The 23,626-nt window shown below is 46.6% G+C and overlaps 1 protein-coding gene across 3 annotated transcripts; it reads left to right on the forward strand.

The window, feature by feature from the left end:
• Positions 1–7,927: 7,927 nt before the first annotated feature.
• LOC109774540 (uncharacterized) lies at positions 7,928–13,845 on the forward strand. Of its 3 annotated transcripts, XM_040399671.3 has the most exons (9): positions 7,928–8,117; positions 9,131–9,293; positions 9,455–10,495; positions 10,595–10,683; positions 11,568–11,741; positions 11,817–11,933; positions 12,092–12,271; positions 12,396–12,442; positions 13,280–13,845. In XM_040399671.3, exons 1-9 carry the CDS (start codon positions 8,070–8,072, stop codon positions 13,521–13,523), a joined length of 2,103 nt encoding a protein of 700 aa, XP_040255605.1. In that variant the 5' UTR covers positions 7,928–8,069; the 3' UTR covers positions 13,524–13,845. The 3 variants fall into 3 exon arrangements, with proteins under 3 accessions (XP_040255605.1, XP_020188864.1, XP_040255606.1); XM_020333275.4 differs by having other exon boundaries at positions 7,949–8,117; positions 9,455–10,683; XM_040399672.3 differs by having other exon boundaries at positions 7,959–8,117; positions 9,459–10,683.
• Positions 13,846–23,626: the final 9,781 nt, after the last annotated feature.

Genomic DNA, 23,626 nt, shown 5'->3' on the forward strand with positions numbered 1-23,626 from the left:
TCTAACCAGAGGCTAGATCAAAGATTTATTCCTAAACAGAAGCAAAAAGCAAAAAACTAAAAATAAAATTGGGTTGCCTCCCAACAAGCGCTATCGTTTAACGCCCTAGCTAGGCATAATAGCAAGGATAGATCTAGGTATTGCCATCTTTGGTAGGCAATTCTTCAATGAGGCATCTATCATCCTCAAGAGTTTCTTTCGTTTTATAAATTATCAAACTTTTAGGCACAATACCGAAAAATTCATTCGTAGCAAATGGTTCTTTAATGATAGCAAAAAGATTGGGATGAATACTTATAGATTTGAGATCCGCAGTTTCCTTACTAGAGGATTCACCCTTATTTTTAGGAACATACATAAGCTTGGCAATTTTAGTTGGAGGACTTGGAGTATTCTTTACGGAAGAAAAAGCGGTTCCCAAGTTGGTAATGATACCCTCAAGTTTATTGATTCTAGTGGAATCCTGATTTATTCTTTCATTAACTATGGGTTCCTTTTCCTTAATATTTTTCAAAGTGACTCCTACTTTAGATCCATATTGGGTAATTTGATTGTGGATCTTTTTATCCAAATTTTCAATTAACTCTACGGTAGCAACTTTATTTTCAATAATTTCAAGTCTTTGCATTACATGCTCCAAAGTTAACAAAGTTCCATTAACCATAAGAGGTGGTGAGCCAAACAAATCTATCATAGCTTTATAAGAATCAAAAGTATGGCTACCCAAGAAATTTCCTCCGGTAATGGTATCAAGGATATATCTGTACCAAGGAGTAGTGCCTACATAAAAATTGCGGAGAAGAACGGAAGTAGATTGCTTCCTGGTAGATCTATTTTGAGCATTGCAAATTCCATACCAAGCGCCTTTTAGATTTTTTCCCTCCCTTTGCTTAAAATTAAGAACTTCATTCTCGGGAGACAACGGAGAAGATAGGGGACTAGCCATAACGACAAGCAAGCGAAAAAGAGGTGAACGGAAAAGAGAGGGCGAATAAAACGGCAAGGGTGAAGTGGGGGAGAGGAAAACGAGAGGCAAATGGCAAATAATGTAATGCGGGAGATAGGGGTTTGTGATGCGTACTTGGTATGTTGACTTTTGCGAAGACCTCCCCGGCGACGGCGCCAGAAATCCTTCTTGCTACCTCTTGAGCACTGCGTTGGTTTTCCCTTGAAGAGGAAAGGGTGATGCAGCAAAGTAGCGTAAGTATTTCCCTCAGTTTTTGAGAATCAAGGTATCAATCCAGTAGGAGGCCACGCACGAGTCCCTCGCACCTACACAAACAAATAAATCCTCGCAACCAACGCGATAAGGGGTTGTCAATCCCTACACGGTCACTTACGAGAGTGAGATCTGATAGATATGATAAGATAATATTTTTGGTATTTTTATGATAAAGATGCAAAGTAAAATAAAAGGCAATAAAAATAACTAAGTGTTGGAAGATTAATATGATGGAAAATAGACCCGGGGGCCATAGGTTTCACTAGTGGCTTCTCTCAAGAGCATAAGTATTTACGGTGGGTGAACAAATTACTGCTGAGCAATTGACATAATTGAGCATAGTTATGAGAATATCTAGGTATGATCATGTATATAGGCATCACGTCTGAGACAAGTAGACCGACTCCTGCCTGCATCTACTACTATTACTCCACACATCGACTGCTATCCAGCATGCACCTAGAGTATTAAGTTCATAAGAACAGAGTAACGCTTTAAGCAAGATGACATGATGTAGAGGGATAAACTCATGCAATATGATATAAACCCCATCTTGTTATCCTCGATGGCAACAATACAATACGTGCCTTGCTGCCCCTACTGTCACTTGGAAAGGACACCGCAAGATTGAACCCAAAGCTAAACACTTCTCCCATTGCAAGAAAGATCAATCTAGTAGGCCAAACCAAACTGATAATTCGAAGAGACTTGCAAAGATAACCAATCATACATAAAAGAATTCAGAAGATTCAAATATTGTTCATAGATTAACTTGATCATAAACGCACAATTCATCGGTCTCAACAAACACACTGCAAAAGAAGATTACATCGAATAGATCTCCATGAGAGAGGGGGAGAACATTGTATTGAGATCCAAAAAGAGAGAAGAAGCCATCTAGCTAATAACTATGGACCCGAAGGTCTGAGGTAAACTACTCACACATCATTGGAGAGGCTATGGTGTTGATGTAGAAGCCCTCCGTGATCGATGCCCCCTCCGGCGGAGCTCCGGAATAGGCCCCAAGATGGGATCTCACAAGTACAGAAGGTTGCGGCGGTGGAATTAGGTTTTTGGCTCCGTATCTGGTAGTTTGGGGGTACGTAGGTATATATAGGAGGAAGGAGTACGTATGGTGGAGCAACAGGGGGCCCACAAGGGTGGAGGGCGCGCCTGGGGGGGGGGGGGGGGTAGGCGCGCCCCCTACCTCGTGCCCTCCTGGTTGATGTCTTGACGTAGGGTCCAAGTCCTCTGGATCACGTTCGTTCCGAAAATCACGTTCCCGAAGGTTTCATTCCGTTTGGACTCCGTTTGATATTCTTTTTCTGCGAAACTCTGAAATAGGCAAAAAACAGCAATTCTGGGCTGGGCCTCCGGTTAATAGGTTAGTCCCAAAAATAATATAAAAATGTATAATAAAGCCCAATAATGTCCAAAACAGAATATAATATAGCATGGAACAATAAAAAATTATAGATATGTTGGAGACGTATCAGTCTCCCTGTTCGGCCGACCGTGCTGCTACAGGGACATGGTCGCCACCGAGCCAGCTCGCCGTCGCCAGCGAGGGGATGAGGAACCCCCTCGCCCTCTCGATTCCCTCTCTCGTTCTCATCCACTCCGCCTCCCCCTCTCTCCCTAGTCGCTCTCTCTCCCTCTCAACAGATCCACCCGCGCCGTCGTCGCCATGGCCGAGCTCGCCGGCGCGCCCTCCGGCCTCCCCGCGGCCTAGCTGCGTGTCCGTACACATCTCCGTTGTCGACTACGTCGACCGCGCGGACCTCTTCGACCTCGAAGCCCCTCTGCCTCGCCGAATCGCCTTCTTCCTCCGCTTCGGTCGCCGCCGTCTTCTTCAACACCGACGCCACTGCAGCTCCTAAACCCACCACCGGGCCTCCGTGTGCCCCCGTGGTGAGCTCCTCGTCATTTCCCCTCCATTTGCGCCGCGTATCCGTGCCCGTTGCCGCGTCGCAATGAGAGCCGAAGCTCTCCGCCGTCGCTCGCGTCACCGCCGTAGCAAGAGCGCTTGCCCGCCACAACCGAGCGCCGCAATGAGCTCCTGGGCTCCTCGGGAGGCCAACGAGCTCCTCTACGCGGCTTTCCGTGCACTACAGCCTCGCCCGTTGCCGCCCGCATGCACACCGCTGTGTCCGCCTCTGTTGTTGTCCATGTGCTCGCCTGGCGCCCTCCCGCTCACCGCGACCGTGTTGCCCGCTCGCCAGCCCCGCCGTGCGCTCCGGCTTGCCCCGCCTCCTTCTACTGCCGCCGCCGCTTGCTCTCCCTGCTGCGGCTGCCAAGGGCCGCCGGCGCCCGCGCATGCCCCGCGCCAGCCGCGCCCGCACCCTGCGCATGGCCACCCATGGCCGCGCCCCTCGTGCCGCTTTCCGCCTTCCCCTGCACCGCCCCGGCTGCGCCTCCCCTCCGCGCCTGACGGAGCCCCTCTCCCGCCACTGTCGCTGCCTCGGCTCGCCGCTGTCGGGCGCCGCTTCGGCCGGCCTCGCCGCGACCGCGCCCGGGTATGCCTCGCCCGTTAGCCCGTGCCCTCAACCGTTATGTGATAGGTGCGCAGTCATGTTGTTCATGACGTTTGTGACCCGTCGTGGCACACGGCATGACACATGTACCGGACTGGATGCACAGACGTATGTGCCAAGAGGGAACGTTCCTGTGGCCCGACGAGGACGTCGGTTCCTCTGAGTGGGGGTGTATGTGATAGCCTGGCTTATTAGGGATGATAGACTACTCATATCAATAAGGAATTCCTTCTTTTCCGGAAGCCCATTCGGACAGAACTCCAAAGTTAAGCGTGCTCAGCTTGGAGTAGTTTCAGGATGGGTGACCGACCGGGAAGTTTCTCCTGGGTGCGCACGAGTGAGGACAAAGTGCGCAGAAAATACTAGTATTGATCTGTGGGGCCAGTCTAGATCCTGCCAGGAGTAACGACCACCGGCGGGTGTGTCCGGGGCGTTACAGCCGCTTCGGCCGGCCTCGCCGCGACCGCGCCCGGGTATGCCTTGCCCGTTAGCCCGTGCCCGGCGACCGCGCCCGGGTATGCCTTGCCCGTTAGCCCGTGCCCTCAACCGGCCTGAGCCACTAACGAACGGGACCCACACCCCTGTAAAAAACAGAAATTAGAAATAAAAATAAAAGATTTTAAAAATATATATAACTATTAATTAATTAATTTGGCTTAATTAACTTAACATCAATTAACCTACTAATTAGCTAATTAAAATTGTTAATTAGTAAATCAGAGAATGACAGGGGGCCCCACCCCCTGTTGACCAGTCAAATGTTGACTGGTCAACTAGGACCCCCTGGACCCACTGTCAGCCCCTTAGTGTATTTTTGTATGCACTATGCTGGGTGCACTTAGCTTTTTATCCATTTATTTGCGAATTAGATAAAATCCAGGAAAATGCAGAAATTGTTTAAATCTTTGAAAATCATATAAATTAATCCGTAGCTCGGATGAAAATACTTTGTACATGAAAGTTGCTCAGAACGACGAGACGAATCCGAATACGCGGTCCGTTTGTCCGCCACACATCCCTAGCATAGCGAACATCGAACCTTTCCTCTCTGGTTCGTTTGTCCGAAAATGCCAAACTTCGGGAAAGCATTCCCGGATGTTATCCCCTTCGCCGGTAACGTGTAGCACCGCGTTAGAACACGTCTAGCTCTGCTTGTTGTCCTGTTATGCACTTGCTTGCTATGTATTTACTATTTCTCCCCCTCTTCTCTTCGGTAGACCCCGTGACGGCTGCCGATGCCGCCGTGATCGACTACGTCACCGACGACCCTCCTTCTCGTCTGAGCAACCAGGCAAGCCCTCCCTTTGATCATCCCGATATCGCCCATTTCCTTTCTCTCATGCTTGCATTAGATTTTGCTACTATAATTGTTTGCTCCTATTCTGATGCATAGCCTGCTTTTGTAACCTGCTTATTGTTACCTACCTGCTTATCCTAAACTGCTTAGTATAGGTTGGTTAGTGATCCATCAGTGACCCCCACCTTGTCCTTGTTGCCCCTGCTTCATCATTGAAGACCCGATCAACTGGATCGAAGACCAGGCCCCGGCACCGCACATCACTTTCCCCTTAGTTGCTCGACACTACTGGGTTACTATCGAGTGCCGAGGGTGAGACCTCTACAGCACTTCTGATGTTAACCCTGTAGTGTAGCTATTCGGTTGTGGTCATCGAGGGTGATTCCGCCTTAACCACTTCCGATACGACTTTGTCGTGCAACCCCTCAAGTGTGAACCTCGGGGGTGGTTCCTCTTACGTTCACCTTGATGATTACATCGAGTGGAATTCACTGGGGGTGATTCCTTGGGGTTTCCCCTTGATGTTTGGACACACGGATACTTGGACTTTACCACTGTTACTTGGAAAGGCGGGTCGACCCTGAGGGGTAACCGCGAGTGATGTGGAGACGGGTTGACCTGAAGGGTGCCGGTGAGATAATTACGAGGCGTGGCCGGGCATTCCTAGCCCTTGCCGCAAGTCCTCGAGACGGGGCAACGGGGTCACATCTTTCGTGAGTCTCTACTTGTTACCGCATGCTCCTAATCCACTACGATTTGGATATTTGATCCGAGGGGCCTCTGGCCTGATAGCACTAACCATCACGTGGGCATAGTATGGGCGTTCTGCGTCGTATGCATCAGCCGAAGCTTAATAGACGTCAGCGACTGAGCGGCGCGCGCCGGGTTGGACTGCGTAAGCACCTGCCTTTTTGAAGGAGGTAGCTAGGTCTGCTCACCGGCCGCATTTGCAGTGTGCAGGAGTTCCTGGGGAGATGGCCCATGACCCCTGGGGGCATAGGTTTAGTCCGGCGTGCTGACCTCTCTATTAAGCCTAGGTCGGGTTGCGGCGTATTGTTTGGCCGAGGCCGGGCATGACCCAGGAAAGTGTGTCCGGCCGGAGTTAATCGAGCGTGGTGGGTAAGTTGGTGCACCCCTGCAGGGAAGAAAACAACTATCGATAGCATGTCCTACGGTAACGGACACTTGGAGTTGTATCCCGATCGATACAACTAGAACTGGATACTTGTGATGAGAATTGGATAGTACGGCTCTGGGATTGCTTTCTCGCAGGGAGTCGAGAAAGGATCTCTGGCCGAGGTTGATAACACTACTACTACTACTTTACTTTATGCTACTCTTATCTCTCTTCTGATGCTGCAAGATGCTTGAAGATGCTGAAGATGCTAGTCTTCGATAGGACTAGGCCTTCTCTCTATTCTGGCATTTCTGCAGCCCAGTCCACATATACATCCTTCCTTTGATAATGTTGCATATGTAGTGTAGATCCTTGCTTGCGAGTACTTTGGATGAGTACTCACGGTTGCTTTGCTTCCCCTTTTCCCCTTTCTTCTTCTTTCCGGTTGTCGCAACCAGATGGTGGAGCCCAGGATCCAGACGCCACCTTCGACGACGAATGCTACTACACTGAGGGTGCCTACTACTACGTGGAGGCCGCCGACGACCAGGAGTAGTTAGGAGGCTCCCAGGCAGGAGGCCTTGCCTTTTCGATCGATGTTGCTTTTGTGCTAGCCTTCTTAAGGCAAACTTGTCTAACTCATGCCTGTACTCAGATATTGTTGCTTCCGCTGACTCTTGTGTATTCGAGCTTATGTATTCGAGCCCTCGAGGCCCCTGGCTTGTAATATAAAGCTTGTATTATTTTAATTTGTGTTTAGAGTTGTGTTGTGATATCTTCCCGTGAGTCCTTGATTTTGATCGTACACATTTGCGTGTATGATTAGTGTACGATTGAATCAAGGGCGTCACAGTTTTAGAAGGAGTTTTTCATGGCATATTGTATATTTCTCCTCAATTTTTTCCGCAGGGTTTTTGGAGGAGATGATTCCAAAGGATGATCAGTCACAAGGACAAGCAAGGATTAGGGGGAGTGTTAGGATTTAATTATTAGAGATAATCCTTGTTGTAAATAACAGCATGCACGGGATCCTCTCGAGGCAACCGCCGCCTCGTTCGTGCGGGAGCCTCTCCAGGCAACCGTCGCATCCGCTCCTCGCATCCCCTTGAACAGGCGCATCTTCTCATAAGCGCCGGTTCCCCTTGTATAAATGTGTGATCATCAATGAAATAAGACACTTCGATCAAATCATTCTTTCACAGTTAGCTTGAAAGTGTGCACTCGCGTGATCTGTGGGCTGATGCTGGAACCTGGTTCGGCCCTACGGCTGGGAGCGCGTCATGCGCTTCAGCCGGCGGCGAACTACAGCACCAGGGCGGCCCGCATCTCAGATGAGGCCACGTGTAGCGGAAGACGCACACGACGCGACATCACGGGCTCACGGTGGGTGTGACGGGTGGTCGGCACTGGGAAAGAAGAGGCCGATGTGTATAACTCACACAATGTGTTGCGGGTCGGGCGGTGGGCCACGTTGAAACTTACGTGCCAACGGCCTCCGTGTCGGCAACACCGGACAGGTCCTCTGGTTGCTGTCCTAGTCAACCCACCGTGAGATAAGACAACGAGCCACACTATCCATGCCACTGACAAGCCGGTCCCCTCGCGTCCCAGCGTCCCAGGAAGGCTGGAGCCAAGCGCAGCCCCCCGTGGCACTCACTGACCGTATGGCCCCGACGACCTGCGGCCCCAGCTGCCATTCTATACGCCATGAATATCCGCCAGTAACTGGCGCGTCCCCATCCGAGCTTTTCCTCCTCACCTGTCGTCTCCCTCGGCTTCTTTCCATCCGTCACCCCTCTCTCTGTCTCACTGGTTTTCTCCACTCCCCCCAACCTTCATGTCACCCCCCTACTCCTTGACCAAAAATCCATCCCCTTTCCACTTCTGGAGGCGTCGGCGATGGCATTCAAGCAGGTTTTCTGCGCCCTGCGAGAGGTCTTCCCGCAGGTATGGATTGGTCCGGCTGGCTGGCTCCACAAGATTTGTTCATGTTTTTCTTTGTAAATACCTCAAGGTCAATCTCTTCTATGTAATAGTAGTACTATTTAGCAAAAATAAATAAATAAATTGGAGTAATTCATCTAGCTTACACGCGAAGATTCTATTTGTAGAATCTTCTTTTCTCTCCTCCGCCGCTTTTTGGATTTTCCTGGTTTTGCTCTAGCTGCTAGTACAAGGCACCACCATATGGGTTGCCGACAAACTGTTTGATGAATGGGCAATTCAAAAAAAATAAAAATCTATTAATAGGCTCCCGGGAGCATTTCAGTTTTTCTTAGGGGAGGTAAATTTCCGGTTTAGGCCAATAAAGGATAATTTAATACTATTGAGGGAGAATGCTCTGCTCAGTATGTATCATATATGGAAGGAACATCAGTAGTAGGTCTGCACGTGCATAATATAAGTCCTACCAAGTACACCCTCTGTTAAGAAATATAAGATCGAGCAATTATAGGGAAATACAGTAAAAGATAGTGACAGGAGTAGCAAGGAGCCAACAACCAAGTAAAATGTCGAAGTATCAAGTCATTTACGCTGACATTATTCAACCTTTCCAAAAGATAAATATAAAATGCTGACATTCATTGTGCAGCCCTGCTGGATTACTGATTTCCCTGTCAATCATTGCTGGTCTTGTGGGTGCCAGGTCGGCCGGAGCGCCCTTCTATGGGCGTGTTGTTTCTGTTTTCGCCCGGGTTTCCGCTAATTAACCAGGCAACTCTCACCTTCTTAATCAATGAAAATGGCAAATCTTTTGCCTCGTTTAAAAAAATAAATGCCAAACATGGTTTACTTCATCCTGGAGACTGGATTCATTAACATGAACATGAACATGAACCACCTCAAATATCCTGTACTGTATTTATGCAACCAATTCTAACATATGTGCAACTGTACATCAAGATAAAGAAAACATGACATATTTAAGGTTATTTTTTCCCTTTGTATTTGTGTTACAGGTTGATCTTCGAATATTGAAGGCTGTAGCCAGTCAGTATTCCTCTGATGTCGATGCAGCTGTTGGATTTGTTCTTTCTGATGTCATTCCAGCAGTAAGCGAACCTACTGAAACAGTTTTTACACTCCAAGATATTGATTATGCAGAACACGACCATACTGATTGTAAGTAACTTTGTGCACTGTGTTTTGCACCCTTTTTTCCATTCCTATTGTTTGTTTTCACCCATCACGTGGAAATACTTGTAGCAATCAAATATGTGCATCTGCTAGTTGTTTATCCAATGGGGCCTTCAGTCTCATGCTTGTTTGTTTTCAAATGTTAGCCAGGAAGTCTAACTTGCACTTTGGAGGGATATCATTGGTGGATCTAGTAGGAGCTAAAGAGGATGCCAGTGCCCTATTCGGTACGTCAGCTGAGAGCAGTGGCACTGTTGGTGAATGTGATCCATTTTCAGATTATGATGGACCATTCCAGAGTAACAACAAAGTAGAAAAATGTTCCCAGATCGAGGATAAGGTGGTGATAAATGAAACAAGAATTCCTACAACAGTAATGAACAGCCTTCTCCAGGAGCATTATGCTCTGCTTGGATCGTCATCGACATCTGCAACGGAGCCACATATGATAGAGTATGAGCAGTCTGATTCAGGAGGATGTAATGATCATTGTGCAGCTGAAAAAGATGAAGTGACTCCAGAGACTGAAATAGGCAACCACAAGCATTATAATGATAATTATGAGCTATCAGATTTGCTTGCCTCTTCTGGGAATATGTTGCCATTATTTATGGAGAGCCCTTCAGATTGTGCAGTGAAACATGGAGGGCAAGTGCCTCTGAAACTTTCTCATGAGGCAAGTAAACATGATTTCGCCAAGTCAGGAGATAACTGTTACTTGGAAACCTTACTTGCGAATTTTCACTCAAAGGAAGACAAACAGACATCAAAGAACTTGCCAAATGCTCCAACTGTTCATACGCTCTCCAACCCAAAGGATAAGAATGACTTACAAGTTCTGTTTGAAAACAAAGATAATGCTGGAGAAGAGTTGGGTGCACTCTGTACTGCAGAAAATACCCCTGAACTCCACAAGTCAGCAAATGATGGCAACTTCTACAATTTATTTGGCGATCTATGCACAGTTGACGAGACAACAAAAGTACCTTTGAATTTTACTGAGGAGAAAAATGAGCAGCCTTTTGTTAAGCTAGACGATCAACACAAACTATTTGAGTTATTTGCCTCATCCAAAATCGTCGATAATTCATTACAAGCCTTTCAAGAAAAGGGTGGTTCCGAGACAGTTCATAATGAGGAGCTACCTTCAATACATCTCAATTTCAATCATCGTGGAACATTTACTAGTACGTGCAATTTCGATGGTGATAAGCACTACTCCTTATGCCCGATGGTTGAGCTTGATGCAGATCAGCCTAATGAAGAATGGATGATGCCTGGTGCAGATAAAAGTGAGGGATTTCTCGATAACTCCACTCAGTCATTTCATATCACTGAAATAAACAAGAATATTTCTGATATCACTAAAAGCAAGGTAACTGTTGTACGGCTAGGCTTTCTCCTTGGAAACAATGCTTTTAATCCTACTTGCCAATAAACCACTTTAAAAGCTCAGTAAATTTTTTCGTATTCTTACATGCTTATTAGTCTCAGGCCAGGTGTTTTTTATATCAGTTTGATATTAACATATTACCCTTTATGAAAAAACATGCTTATTAGTCTAAAAATACGGTACAAAGCTAAGTCAATGGGGTTGCTTTTGATTCAACCCTTACTCTAGTTATGTTTATGTAAACTGTGAAGTTTAATCTTATTTCAGTCATTGGCATGCATGCAGCCAGTTATTTCTCTTTTTCCTCACTTGAAAGCATTAAGATAATACACTGAAACAAGTTGAGAAACATATGGGTCCTCCTTTATGTCCTGATTTGGATGGCGTGCCACTGATAGACTTCTTAGTTTATAGAGTAGTCTTGCTTGTGGGTATAATATCTCGTGGTAGTTATTGGCCAGGATGTTTTGGTCTCTTCTTTTTTAGCCGAGATTAATTTTTCTTGATGATGTAATAAACTCTGTTATAAGTGTGGCTGCATGCATCTAAGATGCAGAGGCCGGGGTTAAAAAGCTTCCATTAAAGAAAGGGCAGCCCGGTGCATGTAGCTCCCGCTTGCTTAGGGTCTGGGGAAGGGTAGCTTCCATTGTTTATTGATTTTTTTGCTTTGTTTAAGGCCTGAATTTTCCAAGTTAGTCATTGGTAAGCCAAGATTTTGCATGCCAACACTTGTCAAATTATGGTACCAAATTTTGTAATAAAATTTAAATTATTCTGTAATATACATAAGGTAATTTCGTTAAATATATAGAACACAATAATTTGATCATGAATTTTGTAGAAAAATCACATAAAGCTCATTGCAGGAATTATTGAGCTGTTTGTATGAATCAACAATCATGAAGATGGAAGAGGTTGAGCTTCAGGAGGAAAAGTCTCGACTAGCAAAACAAAATGCTGACAAGGCACATCAAAATTTTCTTGCCATGGCAGAGCACTTTAATCAGCTCATTGAGAATTCCAAAGAGTCAAATGATAAGGTACCATGCTATTAATGCTCTGGTATCTTCATATGTATTGAAAATGAGGCTTACTATTCATTCATTCCTAAATAGCAAGCTCAAGTAGTGTGCGAAGAAAATTGTTCGTTGGTGGCTCTAACTCAGGACCTTCAGTCTAAGCTTACCAAATTGGCTGCTCAAAGAAATGAAGCGCTTACAGCTGTTCAGGAGGTAACAACAGCTAAATTTTTTTTTTTTTGTGATGAACAACAGCTAAACTTAATTAAGAGCAAAATGCCAATAGAATAATATTGAACAAGGATGCTGTTATTTTGTGAGTAAGAAATTGATAGTAATGCTTTATGTTCATACCCACTACGATTGCGCAGATTAAATTTCAATTAGATGCACGTCTAGCAACTTCGATGGAGGAAGAGGCTACAGCAATGGAGCAAATTATCCAAGAAGATAAATTAGCTCTATTGGTACGTAAAGAGAAGGAAGCTACAATGGGGAGCATAATGGAGGAGTCAAGAAAGCTCCAAAAGGAAGCCGAAGAGAACATTTTGGTAATAGGCAAAATTAGTTTGTAGATTTTGCAGTTTCTTTCACACACACACACACACACACACACATGATTGTTGCTCTTCTTGCATATCTTGTATTAATGGATTCAAAATTTTCTCGTTGCAGCTGAGAGAACAATTGTTGGACCGGGGTCACATCATTGATATCATGCAGTATGTTACACTCTCCCATTCATATAGGCTTACTGCTCATTCATACATGCATTTATTTGACCAGTGTTAGTGTGTATAATTTCAAAATGAGGCTCTACCATACTATGTCGTGTACATCCTTTTGTTTTGGAGCCTATCTGGATAGGAGGGTGGGTGCACTCCCCCACCACCCAACTCTTCATCCAAAACTTTGGTGACTCGTGTCTTCTTCGTAGTGAAAAATCTAGTTACCAACCTTGCCTTTCCATCTGGTAGCTGACTACCAACCTTTGTTGGACAAAACTGGTAACAAGTTTGTGGCTGGTGAGCGGGATGATCATCAAAGGAGGGTGGCTCGTCATGGTGAAAACGATTCTGCCCGTGATTCCATCCACACCATGATGGCAACTGAGATGGCAAGTGGCTGCTCGTGGCCATCAATAAGTGGTTGCGCAAGTTCTTCTGAACTGATCACCTCGATGCTAATGGTGGCAACTGCTCAGTAGCACGGTACGATGACTGCAGGCCCGTCGAGCTGGGGGGCCTCGGCATGAAGAACCTGTAGAAAAGGAGCTTGGTGCTGCACGCGAGATCGCCTTTTTTTTAGCATAACAGTGGGGAATTCCCCACTGCAATTTTTACATTGTTAACATAAATCAATACTACATGATTAACAAGTGTCAAGCAAAGTAAAAAAAAACAGAGCTAAAAAGGAGAAAACTCATAACTAGTGAAGATTACTAAGCCATGCTTTGAATTGAGCTGCATACTGTCTTCTAACTCTTTGGCCAACCATAGTTAGCTCTTGTATTACCGATACAACCTCCGAATATGAATGCCCTTGTTTTACTTTTGTAGAGGAGAAATATCAAGCATCCACGCCCGTGTAAGCAAGCTTAAATCAGCCTTGGTGACAACTAGCAGCTCAACTAATTCTTCCGACAAGGATGACTGTAAGAGTGCGTCAGTTGACACAGACCGGCCTTTGGGGAACGATGATAACAGAAATGATCTGCCGCAGAGGAGCCATGCTAAGGACCATACCACATCTTCGGATGATGACGACGATGACGACGAATGGGAGGTGCTAGAAGCAAATTAAGCCTAGAGTGGTTCAGTTCACTGTTCAAATATGTCTTGGTCAATAAGAGGGCAGCATCTTGGCTCACCCAAAATTTATGTGCCAAGCAGCAGAATGTAGCCCCAAACTGGTACTGTTGGAAGACTGAACCTCCAAACTATGCAGGTGTTTGGCTCTTGTGCTTTGTAAATATACAGATATGGAGATGGACATATATCAGTATCTACTGTTGTAATTAAACTTGGTTGTAATCTATCTGTCATGTAGGAAATTATGTGCCTATGTTTGTACAGAATCAAGTGTATACATCATATATATTGGCAAAGAGTGTGATTCCAATGTATGCATGTTACCTTTTCCTCGATAAATGGTGCTTTTTTTTTTTTATTAACTCACAATGTCGCATCAAGAGAATACAAAGATCATGAGCACACACCCAACATCATATGATTAGGATCACTGTTCAAAAATCAGCCGATATCCCGATAAACTGGCCAATTTATTGCTTACCGGTGTCTGATCGATAAGATAAATCGGATGATATGCCGATAAAACGGCCGATTTGCCCCTTATCTAGGGTTGACCGATAAGTTTCCAATAAGCAACATCCCCAATATTGATTAGGATACGCACAACCAACACTAACATGTATACACACAAAGAAATCAGAAAAAAAAAACCAAAAAAGTTCATCTAAAAGCCTTAGCCAAGCAAACTACAACAAGCAACAACCATCAACATCGATCGCCACTAATGCACCTCGACTGTTTTTTTAGAAAAAAGGATTACCCCGTCCTCTGCATCTGAGCCATGCATGCAGCCATTTATTAATTATTCACAAAGACCTTACAAAATAGTACATCAGATAGTTTGAAGCCACCATCTTAGCAAGAACTGTCACTACTCCTATCCACTTGATGAAGAGGTGCCGATGGTCCGAGCCTAATACCAAACAGACATCGCACCAAGCCTAACATCTAAAGCCGAAGACCCCAACCAAGGCACATATTGGGTTTTGGGTACAAACCGGTCCAACGCACTCTCATGTGCCGACGCCGCCGTCTTCCACCAATCCATCTTCAGAGCGAAAACTAACGCACCGAGCTTGCCAGGCCTCTCTGCCGTCGACGCCACCATGACGCCAGACAGCGTCCTCCTCCTGCGTGTCCATCTCCGTGCATCGGACGCCGAGTCTTCACTGTGCCACACCGCCGAGATCCGCTGCCATCAATGTGTAAGATGAAGCACCGCTTCACCAAAGAAGCCGTCCACTGGTCCCTCGAGCCCGTGTACACCTTCAAAAATGACGCCCCCAAGGGGGAAACGACACCAGAGCATCGTCGTCATCCGATATACTGATCTAGGGTTTCCCCTGGAGGTAGCGGATAGAGATCTGGAGCTTCTCCACGGTGATGCCTTCAAGAAGGTAACGACACAAAAGAGTACCGCCATCGCCGGTCTCGACAACAAGCCGAGAACGAGGTTTTCACCCGGATCCGCTCAACAAACCTCCATCAAGCATCATGTGCACGGCTCACCACCGATCTGAGCCGCCGCACAACGAGCGGGCCGCACCGGCCAGATCAGATCCGTTCGGTGGCCAAACCATACATGGTCGTCGCCGCAGATCCGATCGCCGCCGCCGAACGCAGCCAACGCCGCTGCACGGCCAGCCGTCGTGCCCGCAGCCATCACAGGCCGTCGCGTCACCGCCGGTCAAGGCAGGGCCGCCCGTCACGCCGCCAAGTCAGATCGGCCACGCCCCGCATAGTATTCCCATGATTCCTGCCGTCGAGCTAAGGACAAAAGCCCCGCCGCTGCCGTACTTGGGAGCCTCGAGGGCTTGCCCTGCGGCTCACTCTGGCGGCGGTGAGGAGGGAATGGGAGGAGGAGAAGGGTATCGGCGGCGCTCGGCTGGTTGCCGCCCGAGTCGCTCGTCACGAGCGACGCGGTACATATAAGAGCATCTCCAGCCGTTGGCCCCCAGGGGGTGCCTAAAATCGCCGCCTGGGGGCGAGCCGGCGCAAAAAAGGGCCTGGGGGCGAGTTGGTCCCCAGTCGCCGGCCCCAGGGCCGCCCCCAGATGCGCATAAATTAGAAAAAAAAAGTTCGGCAAATTCGTTTAAACACGACTAAATTTCGGCCAAATTTGGCATATATTGACATGTTCGGCGGTACATAGCAAATATAACTAAAACCAAAAATCGCGAACGCCGAGTAGTCGCCGTCGTCGCCGCCATCCTCGCCGCCGTCGTCGTCGGCAGCCTTCTCCTCCTTGACGCGGCCGTCCCTGGTGGACCCCTGACCGGCGTCCCCAACGCGGACTGGTGGCGGCGGCGCGTCTTCTTCATCGTTGTCCTCGATGACGACTCCTCCTCCTTCGTCGCGGCCCCGGCGACGCTGCTCGAACCGCGCCAGGGCGACGCGCTGGCGCTCCCTCGCCATCTTCAGGGAGTCCTTGCGCGCCCATTCCAGGGCCGCGTCGTCGTCGAGCTCCACGTCGCCGTGCTCCGTCTTCATGACGGGGAGACCCGGATCCGTCTTCACCGGCGCGAGCCCCGGCTTCGTATTTGGCTTGACGAAGCGCGGAGGAGCCGACGAGGAGGCGCGCCGGCCGCCCTCGTTGATGACGATGCCGGCGCTGCGCGTGCGCCGGCCGAGCGGCGTCTCCGCCGCGGGCTCGGCCTTGACGCCGAGCAGCCGCGGAGAGCCGGAGGAGTGGGAAGAAGCCCGTGAGGAGGAGTGCGAGGAGGACGACGAGGAGGAGCCGAACCTCCTGGGCATCCATTGCCCGGCGCGTCGGCGGTGAGCCGGGGCGGCCGCCCTCGCCGGGGGAGGGTATGCCAGCGGTGGGTTGTTGCCGCCCTCGAGGTGCGTCAGCACGCCCTCGAGCGTGCGGCCGGGGACGCCCCACCACAGGTGGCGCCCCTCGCTGTTCTTCGTGCCGCCCACCACCGGCGCCCCATTGGTGGACGCCAGCCTCTGCTGCTGACGGCGCTCGAAGTACGCCGCCCACGCCGCGTGGTTGTCGGCGGCGTACTGGGGGAGGGCGCGCTGCTCGTCGGTGAGGGAGGCGCGCACGATCTCCACCTCGTCGGCGAAGTAGCGAGGGCGCGCCACGGCGTCGGGCAACGGGGGAATGGGCACTCCCCCATTGCTGAGCCTCCACCCCGTCGGCCCGGCACGCATGTCCGGCGGCGCCGGGATGTTGGCCGGAACAGGAGCCACGACTCCTGTTCGCGGAGTGAGCGGCGGCCGAAGCCGTTGGCCGTCGCCTCGTCGCTGGGGAAACGCTCGGCCATCGGGAGGGGGAGAGGGAGGGCTCGACGGCGTACGCACGGGAGATGGAGAGGGAGGGCTCGGCGGCGGCGCAAGGGAGAGGGAGAGCTCGGCGGCTAGGGCTGGTGTGGCCAGAGGCGAGGGGGCCACCAGCTTATATAGCCGTGCCGCGCCCGTGTGCACGCGTGCGCGGGAGGGGAGGCGTCGGCGCGCCGCCCCGTGAGGAATCAATGGCAAGGCTGGCCGGCGGCAGCCTTGCCATTGATTCCCCGCGGGAAACCGAGGCGTTGGGGGAAGACGAGGCGCGGTGTCGCTGACGCGGCTGGCTCGCGGCTCTTTCGCGCCAAAACTGCTCGCCCCGGCGCCCCTGCGCGCCCCCAGCGCGCCGGGTTCAGCCTGGGTCTGCCGGCGCTGATTTCGGCCCAGGCCGACGAAAATTGGGCTCCTGGGGCGCGACTGGGCCGTTTTTTCGGCGCCGGCTCCAAAAAATCATCTGGGGAGGCCTTTCTGGGGGCACGGCTGGAGATGCTCTAATGGTTGCGCACGTTGCCTCAGGATACTCAGCTCATGCACCTGGACTGTTGGAAAAGTGTTTCAACACGACGCTAAAAGTGCATCTAGGCCTCTAATGATGTTTAGTATTGATTACACATGATTATACGAACTAATATGTGGGAATTGCCCTTTGATTCCTGGGTGTATATACACCTGATATGAGATTTTCTTAAATAATTAAAGAAAGATTAAAAATGTTTAGAAGTTTTTGTTGAATATTTAGGTTTGATGTTTATACTAAAAGAACATGTAGAACCAATCACCCATCCACCGATCCATGGAAAAACAAACCTGCCACCAGCGAAATTACAATCTCCTTGAATTATAAGAATATAAAAACATACAAATAAGATAAAAACACATAATTGAGATGCCCCGTACCGTGACATCTTATAGGATTTTAGAGCACAGGAATCCTGCAATGTGTGCCTTTGAATAGCGCATAGGGAACAAACATGAAAATTTTAGATGATTGGCGAGAGAGAGTAAGAAAAAGAAAATGAGGTTTGCGGTCATGTTAGGATTTCTATGAAATGAAAAACAATAGAAATTAATTAAATATAAAAAAGTATGACCAATCAAAAGGGTTCTCGTATAAAAGTCTACGGATTAAAATCCTCAAAAATTTGAGTTCCCATGGAATTCCCATAATCCACTTTGTCATGTTCAACAGGCATTTCCTATTTGGCGCCTTCAGCGCCCGTTAACGTGCATTCTGCTAATGGGCGCTGAAGGCGCTCTTACCTGGGCCGGCCCATATACCACTGTATTTTCGATTCGATCCCGCAACATCTCCATTTGAAGGAAAGCGCACAAACCACTAGGCTATCCAACACATTGTGATTTACATGATTTTTTATTTCTTTAATTTGTTTTGTCAGTTCGTGGTTTTTTCTCCAGATGTTTTTATTCGGTTTTTCTGTTTTGTTTTTTTCTTTCTTTCTCCTTTTCCTTTTCTCTTAAATGCGCGGATTCCTTTCAAATTCATGATCTTTTTTCCCAAAACTGATGAACATTTTTTATCAAATCCATGAACTTTTACTCAAATTCGTGAACATTTTTTTTCAAAACCGATGAAATTTTTGCAAAATCAATGAACTTTTTCAAATTGATAAACACTTTTTTCAAATTTGATGAATGTTTTCCCCAAAATCAATGGTTTTTTTCAAAATTGATTAACTTTTTTCGAAAACTGATGAACTTTTTTTTTCAAAATTGATGCGCTTTTTTCAAATCGATGAACTTTTCTTCATATTTATGAACTTTTTTCTAAAATTGATGAACTTTTTACAAATTTTTGATTTTTTGAACTTTCTGTTCCAATTTTCAAAAATCCATGAACATTTTTAACTTCAGGAGCTTTTTCGAATTTCATGATTTTTTTTTTCATTTTTCGTATTTATTCAAAAGTCGACGGTTGAACTGGTGAACCGTCATGAATAAAAGAACAAAAAAGAAGAGCCCTAGCCTTTCGATCAAGTGATCAACTAGAGGGTCCCGATAGGGTTTCTCTTGCTTCCCGCCGGCGTCGTCGCTGGTCCGCCCCATCTCCGGTGGCCTTAGGGCCATGGAGGCGAAGTGGATCTCGGCCCTTGCTGGTGGGAGGGCTCCATTTTTAGATCCTTTTTCGAGTTTTGTTAGGTTTTGTGTCCTACTCAGAAAGGCGAGACGACGGCGACTCCTTGAAGATGGAATAAAGGTCTCCCCGTCTAGCCCCCGTCCCGGTGAAGCGTCTAGCATCGTCGGTCGGCGTGTGGAGGTGTGTCTCCGCTGGATCTATCTTTGGTGGATTTGCTCGGATCTGTTCGTCGTTCGTCTGTGTTCCTGTGTCTTCAGGTTGGATCCTTCTGATCTACACTCTTCATCGGCGGCGGTTGTTGTTCTGGTGCGTTGGTTCTATGGGGCCTTAGCACGACGACTTCCCGACTGTCTACTACAACAAGGTTTGCCCGGCTCCGGCGATGGAGGGGCGATGACAGTGGCGTGCCTTCGGCTCGCTTCAGTGCTTGTAGTCGTCGCTAGGTGGTTTACAGATCTGGATGTATTTATTATTTCTAGTGTTCGTTGTACTATCATGATTGAAGATGAATAGATTGAAAGTTTTTCTCGCAAAAAAAAGAACAAAAAAGAAAAAGGAAAAATGGAAAACAACTACGTTTTTTACGGTTTGCATTTTAAGAATAAAAAAAGTAATCCAGTATGTCAAGTGTGCTCGACGAGTTGGTCAGTGTGCTTGTTGTTTAAGTGGAGCATCGCGGTTTGAATCAAGGTGTGCACACCTTTTTTGGGGATTTGAAGGGAGAAAATAATAATAATAACGTTCGCCCGTGAACAGTAGAACAGCGATCGAATTGGGCGATCGAAACAATCAAAGCGAGCGGACGACTATGGGCCTCCGTAGAAACAGCCGATAGGAAGGACGCTGTAGGCGCCAGTTAGGACTTCCCTGTTCAACACTTCAGCCGTCAGATCACGTGGGCGGTTTTCATCGCAGGCCGAGTTGCCAAGTCTATATTTTAGGCCTTTCATCGCGGTAAGTAAGGAAGGTCCTTTGTTTGGGCATCCCGTTCTACGGATGTGATTGGTTTGATGCCAAAAGTTGGCATGCCAATATTTGGCAAATGCCAAATGTTGGCTAGTGATTGGTTGGCTACCAACTTTTTTTCTCAACCTCATAAAAGTTGCCAACATTTGGCAAATTTTGATTTTGCCAAATGTTGGCTTGCCAAATATTGGCAATGCCAATTGTTGGCAATAAACCAATTATGCTCTATATGTCTAGAGTTAAAGGTGAACTTAAACTCATTAGTAAACATGCTTCTATGGTCGCCACTCAAGTAGAACAAGTACTTAAAGCTTAGAATGATTTGCTTAATGAATTGAACAGTAAGAATAATGTCTTTGCTGTTAGAGTTGCAACTAGAGGGGGGTAAAGTGACTCAGGAACCTTTGTATCCTGAGGGCCACCCTAAGAGAATTGAGCAGGATTCTCAGAGAAATAATATAGATGCACCTAGTCCTTCTAAAAAGAAGAACAAGAAAAATGATAGGACTTTGCATGCTTCTAGTGAACCTGTTATTGACACATCTGAGAACTCCAATGATATTTCTATTTCTGATGCCGAAACACAATCTGGTAATGAGCATGAACCTAGTGATAATGTTAATGATGATGTTCATGTTGACGCTCAACCTAGTAATGATAATGATGTAGAAATTGAACCTGCTGTTGATCTTGATAACCCACAATCAAAGAATCAACGTTATGATAAGAGAGACTTTGTTGCTAAGAAGCACGGTAAAGAAAGAGAACCATGGGTTCAGAAACCCATGCCCTTTCCCCCTAAACCATCCAAGAAAAAGGATGATGAGGATTTTGAGTGCTTTGCTGAAATGATTAGGCCTATCTTTTTGCGTATGCGTTTGACTGATATGCTTAAAATGAATCCTTATGCTAAGTATATGAAAGATATTGTTACAAATAAAACAAAGATACCGGAAGCTGAAATTTTCACCATGCTTGCTAATTACACTTTTAAGGGTGGAATACCAAAGAAACTTGGAGATCCAGGAGTACCCACTATACCATGCTCCATTAAAAGAAACTATGTTAAAACTGCTTTATGTGATCTTGGAGCCGGTGTTAGTGTTATGCCTCTCTCTTTATATCGTAGACTTGATTTGAATAAGTTGACACCTACTCAAATATCTTTGCAATTGGCCGATAAATCAACTGCTATACCTGTCGGTATTTGCGAGGATGTGCCTGTTGTGGTTGCAAATGTTACTATTTTAACGGACTTTGTTATTCTTGATATTTCCGAGGACGATAGTATGTCTATTATTCTTGGAAGACCCTTTTTTAATACTGCATGGGCTGTTATTGATTGCAACAAAGGCAATGACACTTTTCATGTTAATGGCAATGAGCATACGGTACACTTTCTGAGGAAACAACCTCAAGTTCATAGTATAAACTCTATTGGAAAAATTCCATCGATTATTTTTGGAGGTTTTGAATTTCCTCTACCTACTGTCAAAAAGAGATATGATATTCTTATTATTGGAGATGTGCATATCCCCGTTGAGGTAACATAGTGTTATTTCGAAATTTCTCCGGTTCCATGTTATTCGGAATGAGTTTGTTAACAAGACCTGATCAACCTTGTTAGTGGATTCCTTTTGATGAGCATGAGATGGATGAAGTTAGAAAGCACAACCTTCTGTACCCTCCTTTTACTTTCTGTTATTTAGATTAAATAAAGTAAAAATAGTATTTTCTATATATTTTCTGAATTATCCGTGCAATAAAAAATACCCCGAAAATAAAAGTTCTCCAAATGCCCCGAAATTGAAATATGATTTTTTCTGGAATATTTGAGAATATCTGGCACCGAGAACACAGTAGGGGGAGCAAGCACCTAGCCACGAGGGTCCAGGGCGCGCCCCCTGCCTCGTGGGCCCATGGTGGCTCCCCTCTACTTATTCCTGCACCCACACACTCCTTCTTCCTCCCAAAAAAATCACCAACCAGCTCAAGCACGAGTTCTTGCTCATTTTGCCGTGATTTTTGATCTCCTTGCTCAAAGCACCTCTCACAAAACTGCTTTGGGGGATTGTTCTTCGGTATGTAACTCCTCCAATGGTCCAATTAGTTTTTGTTCTAGTGCTTTATTTATTGCATTGCTACTTAGGTGACCCTGTTCTTGAGCTTGCATGTCAAATTCATTTGGTCCCAAGTAGTTCTAATGCATGATATAGTCTCTAGGCACTTGTGGGAGTAGTTGCTATCAATTTTGTTGAGTTTGATTCACTTTTATTTGAAGTTACTAAAAATTTCAGAAATTTTCCGAAAATGATGAAGAGATTTTTGAGGGGTTCTTCGAGCCGAAGCTCGAAGGATAAGCAAAGTGAAGAAGAAGAGAGGCCCAAGTATAATCTCCCTCGCACCGCGGAAGTTCGGCCATGTGAATGGCCTTGTGATGATTTTCTGAGAGCAGCCGGGATTTATGATGATTTTTGAGTTGGCTGAGAATGCAGGCCTCACCGATTTCCTCCGTGACCAACGCGAACAGTATCTCTTACTCACTAATATCTTTGTGCAAAATTTTCATTTCCATTCTAGGAGGTCACCACCTACGGTGGATTTTTATTTATATGATGAGTATAAAGAGATGACCCTTCGTGAATTTTGTGAGGTTTGCAAGTTGCCCTTTTCGGGCATCATAGAGGAACCACATCGTGATGATGTGGATGGGTTTATTGATACCATTGCTGTAGGGGAAACGAGGAAGGTTTCCGACGCACAAATTACTAGCATACATTTTCTTGTTTTACGTTACTTTGCAATATTTGCTAGTAGATGCTTAATTGGTCGCGGAAACTGTGGAAACCTGAGTGCCCCTGATATTGTTATTTTGTGCCATGCCTTATTTCGTGATGACACATTTAGTATGGGAGCTATTGTTGCAAAGCGGTTAAACCTTAACCGTGCTAAGGGCCCTATCTTGGGAGGCATCTTCGCCTCGCGCCTCGCTGCATACTATAACATACCTATTAGGCATTATGAGAAAGAAGAAAAATTGTTGCCTCCTATTTATCTAGATTATAAGAGTATGGTAGCACATGATTTTATTGTTAAAAATAGGGAAAAGGCGCTTAAGTACAAATTAATATTTGGTAAAAATCACCCTGAGACTATTACTCTGCCTGCTCCTTCCTTGTTTGATTTGTCTGCAGGCAAGTACCTTGTTCCGCCGGAGACTATTCGCGCCTACCTAAACCCCGCATCAGCTACAGAGCCAGAGCCGGAACCACAATTTGATGCTCCACGACAGTCTTATTACTAGTGGGATCCGGAGGTGATTGCCAGCCAGTGGCAATCCGAGGCTTCTTCTTCTCAGTACGACCCCAGTTATAACTTCGGATATCCGCCAGGCCAGCCGTGGCAATAGACCAACTTAGGCCAAAAGCCTAAGCTTGGGGGAGTACGTATTTCTCACCGACATTACATTTATGTCCACACACTCATGCTAGTTATCGGTGCTCATACTCTTTCTTTGTACTATCCATACTAGTTTATTTTCTTTTTCATGCTTTCTTCTTGTGTGTTTGAAAAACTTTAACCAAAAAAAATTAGTTGTAGCATTTAGTTAGTTTACTTTCCTTGCTTGTAGTAGTATTAATTAAAAAGAAAACCCAAAAATATTTCATGTTCTTCTTTTGCTTGTTGGGAGCTTTCCCGTGTAAATAGTTTTATTTCTTTTCTTTGGGGGTCGATAGGAGAAGACC

Source organism: Aegilops tauschii, chromosome 2, assembly GCF_002575655.3.
Source record: "Aegilops tauschii subsp. strangulata cultivar AL8/78 chromosome 2, Aet v6.0, whole genome shotgun sequence".
Lineage (NCBI taxonomy): Eukaryota > Viridiplantae > Streptophyta > Magnoliopsida > Poales > Poaceae > Aegilops > Aegilops tauschii.

What these genes read in the sequence shown, in the direction of transcription:
- LOC109774540 (XM_020333275.4), top strand. Translation starts at nt 8,070, where the DNA reads ATGGCATTCAAGCAGGTTTTCTGCGCCCTGCGAGAGGTCTTCCCGCAG. An exon ending in AGAACACGACCATACTGATT is followed by an intron (nt 9,294 to 9,454) that starts GTAAGTAACTTT and finishes TTCAAATGTTAG; the next exon opens with CCAGGAAGTCTAACTTGCAC. An exon ending in CACATCATTGATATCATGCA is followed by an intron (nt 12,443 to 13,279) that starts GTATGTTACACT and finishes TTACTTTTGTAG; the next exon opens with AGGAGAAATATCAAGCATCC.